Source organism: Myotis lucifugus, unplaced genomic scaffold (genome assembly GCF_000147115.1).
Source record: "Myotis lucifugus unplaced genomic scaffold, Myoluc2.0 scaffold_84, whole genome shotgun sequence".
In the NCBI taxonomy this organism is placed as follows: Eukaryota; Metazoa; Chordata; class Mammalia; order Chiroptera; family Vespertilionidae; genus Myotis; species Myotis lucifugus.
In genome coordinates this window covers 2103811-2118052 of record NW_005871132.1, presented here as the reverse complement: position 1 = coordinate 2118052, position 14242 = coordinate 2103811, and the positions used below count along the sequence as shown (strand labels likewise).

Sequence of the window (14242 nt, the reverse complement as noted above, 5' to 3'; positions counted from 1 at the left end):
GCACGCGCCTCCCGCGCGAAGAAGAGCCGAGCGGGCGGCGGGCGCGCTTCCCGGCGCCCCGGCATGACTTCTCGGGGCTCCCCGCTGGCGCCGTTGCTGCTCCTCTCTCTGCAAGGTGAGTAGCAGAGCCTCCCGGCCAGCGGGGCCAGGCTGGGCCGGCGGTCCCTGCAGAAGCCGCGTGGGGACCGCCTGTGCCAGGTCGTGGGAGGCAACTTTCTCGGCCCTCCACGGCCGTTCTGTTGGCCGAGGCTCACGCGCCCACCCGCCGCTGCTGCCCCGCGCCCAGTCCCCGCCTCCCGCACAGCCCGGTTCTCTGATCAGAGGTGGTTACACCTGCTACTCGGTTACCACGATCCCGGACCAGAGTGTGACCCCGCTTTTTTAGATAATGAACTCCCACACTTACTGGTTCCAGTGGCAAAAACAGCAGTATTTTAGAATCAGTTTCCGTTACCAGGCGGCTCCAGGAAAACGGGAGATGCCTTTGAAATAATTTAGAAAACTTTAAATCGTACCTTTACCATAATCTTTAACGAGCATATATATAGGTTTCACTGAAATTGTGATCTTTATTTTTAAAAATGACTATACAGTGTGCTGCACTATACTTGAAAACAAGAATTTATTTTTTATATTCTAGCATCTTCCCCAAAGGATTTAAATTGACTTGCAAAAGTACCTAGAATATAACAATAATAGCACAAAGGGAATAAACGTGTCTTCAGTTTTCTTGTAAGCGGTTTCTAAAAACCTAAATTGAATTTTACACTCTCCATTTACTCTTTCTTAGTTTTATTTTTATGCATAGCCCATATTTAAACAATGATTCTCATCTTATATGGTGCCCTTTCTTTTGTGAGTGCACTGTCCTGTGGAATCACATTTTCTGTTCCATTTAATTAATTGTTGAGATTTACCGAGATTTATCTGAAGGGTTTTATTTTAAAAGCAGGTTCAATGATTGATGGAAGATTGTGGTTAACCCTGGTCCCTCCCACTCCCTGGAGATTTCAGTATGTTTTCCGTAGTTTTAAGGTCTTATTTGAACTGATAATGTACCCATAGACCTTGAAGTAACATAATATTTACTAGCTGACTTAAGTTGTACATACTCATTTGGAAGGGGGGAGATGAATACAAAACTTTGTATACCTTTCCCATAGAAGCCAGTGAAGGAAATAGTTACAGATAACTTTCATGGAGTTTGATAGGTATATTTTTAGTGATGATGTGTAGATAATAATTAAATGACATCAGTATGTGCTTACAAATAAATTTTGTCTGAGAGCCAACATTTTTCTCTGTCTTCAAGTGTGAAATAAGATTAAGTAAATAGTCTTAAATATTACTATAAGAACAGCTGAAATTTTTGGTAAAAAATCTGTTAACCTTTGTATATTACAGTAAATGCCACTCTTTTTTTTTTGTAAATAACACTTGTGTAGAGTTTGTTTTTGAATTCTTAGGCAGTACCTTTAAAGAACTGATATAATTCTCAGAATCAGGCTTACAAGGTCATCTGTGTTGTTTCTTTTCCTTCAGCAGAACTACTCCTAAGCCACCCTAGAATGTTTTTAAAGGCTTGCAAGGACATTTTAGCCTTCATGATAATCTATTCTGTAAAGGCACTTTCACCCTCAAAAATGAAAACGTGTGTTCATGTGTTCAACGAATTGTTACTGAGCTACCCTGGTGGGGAGGGATGGTGGTGGAAGACAAAGATGCACAAGAGTTTGTCCTTAAGGAGCTTACAGTTTTACAACAGGCTGTAAGCATGCACCGTTGATTTATGACACAAGGGATACTAGTGTATGACGAGTGCCATTTATTAATGGTGATATCAGGGAAGACTTCATGGAAAAGTTGACTTTTGATCTGGACTTCGATCAAATGAATAGGATTTGAACTGACTGACTTGGCAGTGGTTGGGCTTTCCTAGCCAAGGGAACAACCCGGATGAAGGATAGGAAATGGAAAATGCAGGGGCATATTCTGGAAGGGACAAGCCCTTCTAGCTGCTGGAACAGGAGGTTGTGCAAAGGAGAAAGGGCTAAAGAGGTAGAAAAAGGAGAGTAGAGAGCCTTGAATGCCGAGTTGGGGATTTAGTCAGCAGGCAGCTCAAAGGCCACTGATACTCAGTTTCCTTAAGATGGGGGAGGGGAAGAGGGTGAACAGCTTTTGAGTGCTAGCATAACAGTCTCCAGGAGAAGACCATGTCCTGACTGCATTAAATTATTGAACCAGTCAATGGCAAAGTTGGTTTCAATGAAATAGAGTCCATCCCTAAGACTTCCAGTGTGGAATGAGGGGGCGGAGTGTATATCTGAACAAAGTTACTTCCATTATGAAGAAGGAAAAGGGAAATAGATGCTAGATAGATATCCATTGTAGCAGTGACCACTACAATGGCACAATGCACCAAAGATAGAAATAGAATGTATCTTAAATTTATGAAAGAAAATGGATGTCAGGATATTTCTGTTTAAATATCTGTGGAGTAACTTCCAAGGGAATTTGAATTGAAAAGTTGACTACTGTTATATAGTTTTTCTAGTGGGTTAGATATATCTAAAATGTTTCTTGTACTACCGGTGATTCCTTGAAATAGTGGATAACGTTTCAGAGTATGAGAAAAGCATAAAATAAAGACCATATAAAATGAAATAAAAATGAATTGTGAGCCTAATTATTAGCATTATGAAAAATTTATTATAAACTTCAATTTCTTAGCTCTAATTTTAGTTACGTAACTGTTTTGGAACCATTCACTTTTTAGTAAAAAAAAATCTGTAGTCTGACCTACATGAAAGGCGACACCCACTGGATGGAAATTTTCGATAAATTAAGCTTAATACACTATATATTCAACATGAACTATTTAGGAAACAATTTAAATATTAAATCACGAAGCGCTTCAAAATGTTATGCTTAGTACTGTTGTCAGACCCAAGGCAATGATGCCATGGGTAAGACACCCCCCCCCCCCAAAGTAACAAACAGTATGTGGCACATTTTCAAATGTGTTTTCACACTTCAGTAGTGAACAGTCTCATTTGACTCTTCATATGTAAGCCATGTGATTTAGTGCCAAACAAGGTGACTTGGTGGTACATAAGATCCTTGAGTCACACTGAGTTATACAGAACAAGGGGCTGGAAGTCCTAGCTGAGTTGGGAGAAGTGGTGTTCCCACTTAAATTCTGATCTATGACTAGTTTATTCAGAATAGGGATTGTGTACCTATTTGTATCTACACAAATGATACCAATTAATTTCTATATGTCAGGCCGATTGAGGTAAGATTGCCGGATTTCTGGTAGTCCAGTCCCCTCCTTGGTTTGATGAGGACTACTTGGCACTCACACAGCTCACACTCATTTTGAGGGCAGCTCCCAGACCATCTGGAGGTCCTCAAACTTTTTAAACGGGGCCAGTTCACTGTCCCTCAGACATTCCACACATGCGCACTGCGGGCCCGGGACGAGTCGGCTGCTAAGCAGGACAGGCAGCGGCGGCAAAAAAACACCTGGCTGGCCGGATAAATGTTTTCGGCGGGCCGCAGTTTGAGGACCCCTGAATTCTGGAGGCTCTGAAATCCTCCCTTGATCATACTCCGAGAGTAACTGGTTTCAGAGAGGTTGTCAGTTCTTGGGTGGTGTTCAATAGGGCATCTGATTTGAGCTGAATTTGGTCTTAAAAGTGGAAAGTTAATTAGTTTACTTGTGCGTTAATCAGATCTTACTAAACAGTGGAAGGATTTTTTCCTTTCTGTTCAAGTTTGAGCAATTGATTCCCTCTGTACCTGGTTTTCTACCACCTAAGAAAGAGACTATATAGAAGTAGTTTGCATTTTGTAATGGTTTTAAAATTGTAGAAATGCAAACTCAGTCAAAGAGAGAAAATCTATTTCCTAATTTCACAAATGATAGACTCAGTCATTGATCTGATAGCTGTTCATCTTTACCATTATCAGACACTACACAATACACGCTATATGGTGTGGCTCTGCCTCACTCATGTATAGTTGGAAAATCACATTTTAATAAGTATTACTAAAATTTTTGTTTATATAATAGGATTAACAATAAATTCGCCAATGTGAACAAAACGTCTATTCAATAGGAAATCCTTGGAAATCTACTTCTTTGTTCCTCTTCATTTAGCATTTTGATCTTGAGAGAAGTAACAAAGTGACAGGGTTAGATGCACACTTTTATTTAGAAAAGCATGTGGGTATAGAATGTGAGATGCCAGAAGCACTGAGTTCAGGAAATTCTTGTACCCATAGAGTTCTTTGGAAGAATCTTCAGAAAATTTGGTGAATGTCAGTGGCTATGAGTGGAAGAGGGTCAGGATTTAAGGTTGGGATATCAGTGGTTGGCAAATTGTGGCTCACGAGCCACGTGCGGCTCTTTGGCCCCTTGAGTGTGGCTCTTCCACAAAATACCGAATTCTGCGCATGGGCCACGAAGTTTCAATCGCACTGTACGCGCGCGCCCGCACGTGGTATTTTGTGGAAGAGCCGCACTCAAGGGGCCAAAGAGCTGCATGTGGCTCGCGAGCCGCAGTTTGCCAACCACTGGGATAGATGGTTAAAGTATAATAGCTTTGGATATTCAATGATATTTTTCGACCAAGGGTCACAATTATGTAATAAAACAGTGTGGCATTGTGAACGTAACTCTAATATCATGAGGCCGCTTCTAGGCCGGTATTAAAAGACTCCTTAATTCAACATTTTTAAAAATTGAAAAGAAATTTAAATTTTTATTGAAGCCCGTTGAAGATCACACCAGTGGAAATGTTAATAATGCCCTAATTTATCCACCTTTGCCCAGAGTCTCCCTGTTCACAGCAGTTGCTTATGTAAAATCACTTTTCTCTCACTCCTGTATTCTCAGTAACGATGATTCTTTTCTGTCCTCGTTCCTTCTCATCCTCTCCATTTTGGAGGATGTTCTCTCCTTCTGCTAATAGCATCAGGTTCTTTTAAGGTAAATAAGTCTAGCCATCCCTGTTTTTCCCCCCCAATGATTTAACTCTATTTGGAGGACTGATATATAAAAAACACAAACAACCCAGAGCCAGGCAGGCAGACCCAGAAATCACCTTAGAAGGTGGGCATTGGTGGAGCTATGTGAGAATGTAGACATAGTTCTATGTTAATATTTTATTCTTGTTCAATGAAGTTAACTTTATGATGGATACAATTCTGTGTGTGTGTGTGTGTGTGTGTGTGTGTGTGTGTGTGCGTGCGTTTCCTAAAGGACACTACTGTGTTTGGCACATAGTATGTGCTTAGTAGATATTGTGGATAAATAAGTGTGTTTACTGATATAAGTGATAATCCAGTGTGCTTGGAGTACCTAAAAAGAATTTTTTTCTCTCTTAAGGAAAATGAGACTTGTGTTAAAATTTTCTTTAGGGATTTGGTGTTACTGTGGCAGCTTCAACTTCTTTAAACTTTAGTATATATTTTATAGAACAGATAATAGAGATATATTTTAAAATTCTATAACTTTGGAAGTTTATTTAAAAATACAATACAGATCTTTCAAAATCGAGTCTTAGCTTATATTTAATTATAAATTTTGAAGTTGTCCATTTTTGAAATATTTTTTCCTAAGGAATTCCCAAAGGTTTTGCTCCATTTATTAGTTTTTTAAGTCAAATATATTGGGGTGATATTGGTTAATAAGATTATCTAGGTTTCAAATGTACAATTCTGTAATATAGCATCTGCATATTGTATTGGTGGTTTTCACCACCCAAAGTCAAGTCTCCTTCCATCACCATTCACCCCCTTATAACGTTTTGCTTCATTTAATAAAGAATGATCTTGGACTTTTGGGAATTCACTTAGAGCCTTCAAGTTTCCCATTTCCAGGTATTCTTAGTTCTGAGGGCCTGTATGTTAGAACTAATAGCCCAAGCACAGATATAAATAAAATAACACCTCATATAGTCTAAGCTCAGCTTCCCCCTCCCCACACCATGTGTACAAAGTACTGGAGATCCTTTTTAGAAATAAGAGCATTAACTAAGTCAACTCCATGTAGAGGCATTATAACCTATTCCCAGCAGAGATTGCCAGTTGTCCTCCCCTCCTATTCCCTTCCCTTTTCCTGAAGTCTGCATCTTTCTAACCAGAGTTTCTTCCAGCTATGATTCATTTCCTATTGACCGTTCTCTCATTCTGCAGTGATGTTTATCTCTCTCAAAATGTCAGAGGTTTTCAGCTAATCATAGCCAAGTTGTCTACCATGTCCTCAAGATGCCTTAAGTAACATCAAACATCGATCATAGTACTTAATCTTTGTTTCTTTGGACCAGATCCATCACTACCAGTTTTACAACTTCTAGCAGCCCCCATGGGTCAAGATCACTTGGTAGAACACAAAATAGTGGCAAAAGAGAGGTTTGAGTGTAGTAAACATCACGTGTTGCAGAATGTATTTAAATCGGGCTAACATTCTAGGCTTTTATTGGTTAAGAAAGCTTGTAGTACAGTTCACATATGCATATTACCCATGTGTAAATACAAATTGCTGTACTGGCACTTGTTGGCCAAGACTTAAGACAGTAGGCAGAGCACGTGAAAATGTGTTAACAGTATACTACAAAGACTCTCCAACTTTTGACCTCAAAGGTTAATGGGGCCTTAGAGATTATTGAGGATGATAAAAAGCTTTTGTTTGTGTGGATTAGGTCTATCAATATTTACCATATTAAAAATTAAAAGTGAGAAAGATTTAAATATTTATTAATTAAAAAACAATAACAAACCCATTACATATTGACATAAATAATATATTTTTTTGTGTCACAAGTAAGATCTTTTTTCCTAAAACCAAAAAATATTAGCGAGAAGAATGATACTGTTTTACATTTTTGGAAATCTCTTTACTGTCTGGCTCATTAGAAGATAGCTGGATTCCCCTATCTGCTTCTACTTTCAGTTTACTATGATGTGTTGTCTTGGTTTGGTTGAAATATATAAAGAGTACATGGCTTCACACAAATATGTAGTTAGAAAAATAAGGAGTATTTTGATAGCATTAACAAGTAATTTTCAATATTCTTTGATATTCCACCCAAACTCAGAAAGTAATAGTTTACTAAAGACTAGTGGGCCGGTGCACGAATTTGTGCACATTGAAAGGAAATTAATTAGAAGAAATATTTTAATATCACTATTCGCCTTTTCTCTATAATAGAAGTGTCAACCAAATTCACGACCCACAGTGACAGTTGGGAACACATGCATGCGATTGGCGCCAGTGAAAGCTTTATATGTATCGCGCATGAGTGAGTCAACTTAGCCTTTTATAGATATAGATAAACTTGCTTAATTAGACATGCTTTCTGATTTAGCTAAACTTTTTCCAGCCCAGTGAAGCACCCTAACTTCTCTTTCAGGTAATTGTCAATAACACAGCAGTAAATATCAACACAAAGCAGATTATTATTGTAGATCATGCAGGGAGAACAAAGGGTAAAATGTTTAACTGCAGCAGTGTTTGATTGTATTCTGTGCAGTGAGAAAACCTGAAGTCATTTTCAAGGTCCACCATTTCTTACTTTTTTTCAGTCGGGTCAAATTTCTAAGCTTTCTAAATCTCCCATTTTCTGGCTAATGAAAAGAAAATAGGATTCTACCGAGTCTCCTATCTACCTACTCCAGGACTTCTGTGAGAATCAAATGAGATGAGGCACAGGAAAACGCTTCATAGACATTTGGTTAAAGTGTAAAATGTTTCCACCTGGCTGTAAAGCAAGTTGGGTTCCTGGGCTAAAGAAACTGCAAGGAGGCTAGTTGCTAGGGAGAGGAAGCCAGGTGTTGCTATGTGACATCCATTACTTGGCTGGTTGGACATAGAGCATATGAACCTTTTATATATATAGATTGGTTGCAATGTGGAATCAGAAACCATATCAATAAACATTTCTTACTTTGTTATATTAAAACCCATTGGCTTACCTTGTACTTTGAATGGATATTTTATTCATGCATGATTTTTTTTTGGGAACATTATGCATTGATAATTTGGAAAATATTGGTTCTTTGATATAGATGTTAAATTAAATAATAAAAATACCACATTTGTTAATATCACCATTGATCTTATCAGGACAGTCTTTAAGTTTTGGGAAACTATTTAACTCACAGTGGCAGATACCAGTTTTCCAAAATTTTAATATTTCCTTCAGTTGGCACCAAACATCTATCAGTTATTTCCCTTGAAGTAATACTCCTATTTTTGATTTTGAGAAAATGTCTGCCAAATACTTAAGTCTGCATAACCATAGTCTGAGTTGGTCTTCAAGTTAAAATGCTGATACATGAAAAAAAGCAAGTAATTCACTCAACTTTGAGCTCCTGCAGTTGCAACAGCGTTTGCCTTGGGACAAGCACTGCCTTGGTATGCAGCACAAGTGATTCATGTTTCATACTCCCCATTGTGCCACACAGAATATTATAAAAGGTCAAGATTTAATAAAGTCACTGTTATTGCTTCATAAAAGACCCTCTTTAGTGAGACTGGAATTTCTTTTTAGTTGTGAGTGCATGACAGGGAGGACTACAGTGACTTGGAGTGCAGTTGTGCCAGGGCCTTGACTTGTGTGAAGGTGCCAGCAGTTGCTCTCACCACTACTTCTGCACCATCAGGGCAGATGTCAACACCAGCAAATAGGCAAATAGCACTTTACCATTATTTAAAAAAATAGCTTTTTCTTCATGGATTTTTTGAAAGGGTCTTGGAGACTGTCCATGGACTATAGTACTTGAACTCTGGTGTGCTGTTATGGAATGTTAGATTTTTTAAAAAAATTGCACCAAAGATAAATAGCCACAGAATCATTCCATGGTATGTGGGATGGCATTAATTGGAGTATGCATATTTTATTTTAAAATACTTAATATGCTCATTAAAAAATTTTTAATTTTGTATTATAATTTTTTAAATTACAAAAGTAACATATCCTAGGCATAAAATTGAAACAATGCAGCCCTGGCTGGGTGGCTCAGTTGATTGGAGCATTGTTCCGTACACCGAAAGGTTGGGGGTCCCATCCATGGTTGGGGTGCGTACGAGAGGCAACTGATTGATATTTCTCTCTCACATTGATGTTTCTCTCTCTCTCTCTCTCTCTCTCTCTCTCTCTCCCCCTCCCTCCCCCTTTCCCTCCCTCCCTCTCTCCCTCCCTCCCCCTTTCCCTCCCTCCCTCTCTCCCTCCCTTCCCCTCCCTCTCTCTCTAAAATCAATAAACATATCCTTGGGTGAGGATTATAAAAACAAAAAATCAAAAGAAACCCAGTGCAGAAATGTTTAAGAAATGACTCATATCTCACCTGCACCTGTTGAATTCTCTGGTTTTGCTGTGCACTGTTCCAGACCTTTTTCTAATTACAAACAAAGACTGCATGTACTTTTATTTTTTAAAAAGTAATGCCCTGAATATTCTACGACTTATTTTTAAAACACAACAATTTAATATGGGCATTTTTGCCACATCTATTACATGGATCGACCTCATTCTTTTTAATGACCTAAGTTTAGTGTTTCCTAGAAAGTCTATACCATAACTTATTTAGCTGTTTCCCCATTGTTGAACATATATGTTATTTCTTATTTTTTTTGACATAAGAGATGTTATAGTGAACATCTTTGTATGCATAACCTATAAATCTGTGTAGATATTGTTGCAGTCTGTCTTGGCCAAACTGGAGTTATTGGATGTACTTATGTAGCATTTTGCAGGGAACAAATAGCATTGTGTGAAGGCTTTGCATAGTCAGGCATATTGGGTTTGAATTCCTGGATTGTCATTTTTTGTGCTCTGACTTTGGGAATGTTTAATGTCCTGAGCTTGAGTTTGATTATTCTGTAGAGTGGAGCTGGCCCCCTCAGTGCATTAAGTACGAAGCTAAAGGAAACGACACATCTTTAAAGTACCTAGCATAGTGGCATCCAGAAAAGGCTTGGTTAGTGGCAGTTATTGTTTCAGGGATTGATTAGCCCCGACCAGAGTGAAGAGGTACCAGTGGAGGTGCGACCTGGGAGACAATCATACATTTCCTCCAGGTCTGCTTTCATTTGCAAAATGAGGAGGTTAGATTCCGTAATCTGTAATCTCGTGGCACTTTGAGTTGGCTTCCAAGTATTGAGAATAATGTCAATAAAATAAGCAGAGATAATATATGGCTGGTTTTAACATACCCATAAAACTTTTCCTAAAGTAGTTACTTGACTTTCCCTCTGCCTCTCCCTCCAACAATATGGTGATGTCATTTCTATGAATTTAAATCATCTTTATCTGTTGTAGAAATATAAAAAGTGGTTTCAAATATAAAGAGTATTATTTTTCAATTTGACTTAATTTTTTTATTTAAAAATGATTTCTGTTCATGTTAGCTCAAGCTATGTACATACCTTATTATTCTCTTACATCCTTTATATAAAAGATATCTCATATGTGTCAGTAAATGGTCAGTTGTAAGCAGGCTATAAATATGACAAAAATATGCATTATATATACTTTTTATCATAATTACTGTATTCTGGTCTTTTAACTTGATTTCTCTACTTTTCTATCATAATGAATTTTCTTTGTATAAGTCACACTTAGGTGCTTAAATTTTATCTATACTGGGTTATATGAGGAATATAGATGTTTTTAGTATTTCTGGTATGGACTAAAAGCGAAAAGACGTGAGCTTTTACAAAACAATCTTGCCAGGGAAGTAGTATACTTAAACTGAAAGCTTTAGAGGGGTGTGGTTAGGGTACATCTCAAATCTGACTCTACATTGTATGTCATAGTGTTTCCCAGCTGTTCTTTTTGTATTTTCATTAAAGAAATCTTTTTATAGAAAGTCAGGTGGTCTCCAAAATGGGCAGTTGTTCACATTAGCAGAACTTTCAAAATAATCCCGAGATTCATAAATTCACTGCCTATTGTGTTATGGCAATTATAGTTTGTTTTCAGATCATTAAATTTTTCCTGAAACTACATCACACTAGTAGAAAGATTATTGAGTTTTGTACTCCAAAATAGTTATAGAAACTTAAACATGGTTTGCTTTCATGAAAATATTTTCTGAAATAGTGATTTTTAGTTCTTCCTAATACGTAATTTCATTGTCCGTAGAGCAAGACATGTTTTAGTTGCCCTTTGGTCAATCTCTATTTCCAGTTTCTGTCCTAACATTTGCACTTCTTTGGACAAATATAGTGTTCTTCCCTCCTTCCTCCCTGGTTGCTTTGAATTCAGGGGGTTAGGTTGTCTAGTTTCTAATTACTATGAAAGTGTAATGTTGTGAGCCATGGAGAGCTGGCCCAGTAAGGTCTCTTGGAGCCCTTTAATTCCATAATGTCCTTGAGCTGATGAAGCCGCTCAGTAAATCCCTTCACAATTTCCACAACCAAGCCATCTGCCTGTATTAAAATAAATCAGATCTGCTTACTCCTTCCGTGTCTAGCAAATATTCTATAAAATGATGATGGAGACCGTGACACAAATAATTTGCAGTCTTGAGCGTTTCCTCTTGAATTCTCAGCTCAGATTCTCTGGACCAGTGGAAGTTGGCATTCCAGCATTCTCTCTGACTTGACTATAAGGGTGGTGAAACCCTTTCCCTTTTTTTATTGTATTTATCCCATGTGTGTGGCAAGTGAACTAATTCAGCTTTTCCACATTTACATTTAACTTCACAAAACCTTTACTTGTCATTCTACTTAATAGATACTAGCTGATTAGGTAAGCACACACGCATTTATCTAATTTTAAACATGGCAGTTTGCATATAGGATATGTATATATGCTGAACGTCTCAGACAGACTGCTTTTGCGTCTGGCACAGGCTTCTGGCACCGTCACACTTTGAGACTGTGTAGGTTGTGGCAGCATCACATGTACCGTGCATGGTCCCGTGGCCTGTTCTTAGGCAAAAATAGTTTGTTTGTTTTTTTACATCTGAAAACCATGGAATCCTTAAGGTATTTCTTCTTAGTGTTCTTAACTCCTTATTACCCTTCCTTCTAGTATCACCTTATTAATGTATATGCTTATTGTTTTAACTTTATATTATTCCAACAGTTTTCTAGCTGCTCTTTACTTCACCTTTCTTCTCTTTGACCCGTCTTTTGCTCTCTACCAGGTTCCTTTTCTGTCAAACACTGCTTTCATTACAGTATTCTCTTCCTTCAACAACAATGACCACAGCAAACTCCAAAAACCTTCAAGGATAAATTCCAGTGTCCTCCATGGCTATCTACTCTTCCCTGTCCAACCCATCATGTTTCCACCACCCTCTGTTAACACTCTGGGGCTAGCTACCTCTTCAGCATGTTACTTACATCCCCCATCCCCTCTGGTTGGTCTGGAATATCTCACCTCCTCCTCTTTATATCTATACTACTCACTCATCCATGCCAACTCAAGCCTATTTCTTTGAGAACGACTGCCTTAAGTTTCTGGCTGACTTCTCAGTGAGAGGACTTTTTTTTTCTGGCCTGTCTTCTCAGTGAGGATGTCTTTTTCTTCATAGTTTCTTAAGCAGTGAGTTTGTGTGCTTCCATGATGGCATCTCCCAAAAGCTGTGCCTTGTTCTCTTACATTTTTTTGGCAGGTGCTTAATTTATTGAGTGAATGGATGCATTTTAGGTCTTTGCTTTTCAGCAGCCCTTTTATGTTAGGCAATAGATGATCCCCTTCTTTTATTTTACAGGCAAAACATTGAAATTCTATACATGCAGTTGAGATACACATGTGAAGTGGAAAGTTTTATTAAAGCACAGACATTTCTCATTCACAAAATGATAAAATAGGTTCTTTTATGCTGTGGATTGAATTTGAATTTTATTTGTGCTAATTTTGAACAGGTTAATACAGTTTCTTAGCCTCTTCCTTTGTGTAAATGAAATTTACATGACTTCCCACTATCTTCTAACCTATTCCCATTGCCTTTCTCTATACTTTGTTCATTCCACTGAAGAGCATTTTTAAAAAAAAATATGTTTTTATTGATTTCAGACAGAGGTAGAGAGGGGGAGAAAGAGATAGAAACATCAACAATGAGAGAGAATCATCGATTGGCTGCCTCCTACACGCCCCCTACTGGGGATCGAGCCTGTAACTCAGGCATGTACCCTGACTGGGTATCAAACTGTTACCTCTTGGATCATGGGTCAACGCTCAACCACTGAGCCACACCAGCCAGGCGTCAATATTTCTTTAATTATGATGTATTTGAAAGCCACTGTATTTATTTGAAAAGACAGTAGTGACAAGGATTAACTGTTTAAAAGTGTGAGATATACAAACAGTATAGAAGTATTAACTACTATTTAATGAATGATCATAAGTGAATATACTTGTGTAACCATCATCCACACCAAAGACAGAGCATTGCCAACTCCCAGGCTCCCCAGCGACCCTCTTGATCACCCTACCACCCCTTGCCCTGCAAAGTTAACCATTATTTGACTTCTAACACCTGAGGTTAGCCGGCCTATTTTGAAGTTTATACAAATAAGAATCATGCTTATTCATTATGCATTCTTTTGAGTATGGCTTTTAAAATTCAACATTGTGTATGCAGTTTATCCATGTTACCTGTAGCTGTCATTTCTTCACCTTCATTACATGCTGTTACTTCATTGCATGAATACATTGTGATAGCGATTTATCCATTCTACTGCTGATAGGCATTTGGGTTGTTTCCATTTTTGGCCTATAACGAGTAATACTGCTGTGCACATTCTTACACGTGTTTTCATGCATATCGAACTGCATTCTGTTAGGAATATACCTAAGAAACAAATTGCATATATTCAGCTTTAGTAGGTTCTGCCATTTTTCCAAAGTGGTGTGCTGATCTTTACGTCTGACAGCTGTGTATGAGAGTCTGTTTCCTCTACATTCTTGTGAATAGCAGGTATTGTCCATTTATTTTGCTTTAGCCATTCTGATGAGTGAATGATGGTATCTCATTGGGTGCGCATGTTTATAGCTGTTTTGCACTTCCCTGATTAATAATGAGGTTGCACACCTTTCCCCCTTATTACCAGCCATTTAGGTATCCTCTTTTGTAAAGTATCTGTTCAAGCCTTTTGCCAGTGTTTTTAAAAATAGCTTTATTGAGATATAATTCATATGACTTACTTATTTAAAGTGTACAATTTAATGGTTTTTGGTATATTACATTATTAGTTTTTAAGAACTATGGTAAAACATAA

General features: G+C 38.0%; 1 protein-coding gene across 1 annotated transcript in view; it reads left to right on the top strand.

The window, feature by feature from the left end:
• The first annotated feature begins 57 nt into the window (after positions 1-57).
• The window catches only part of IGSF11 (immunoglobulin superfamily member 11), a 117280-nt gene continuing 103095 nt past the window's right edge, over positions 58-14242 (top strand). The window contains 1 exon segment of the mRNA XM_023755756.1: positions 58-115. Coding sequence (XP_023611524.1) covers positions 64-115 — 52 coding nt within the window. The 5' untranslated portion in view covers positions 58-63.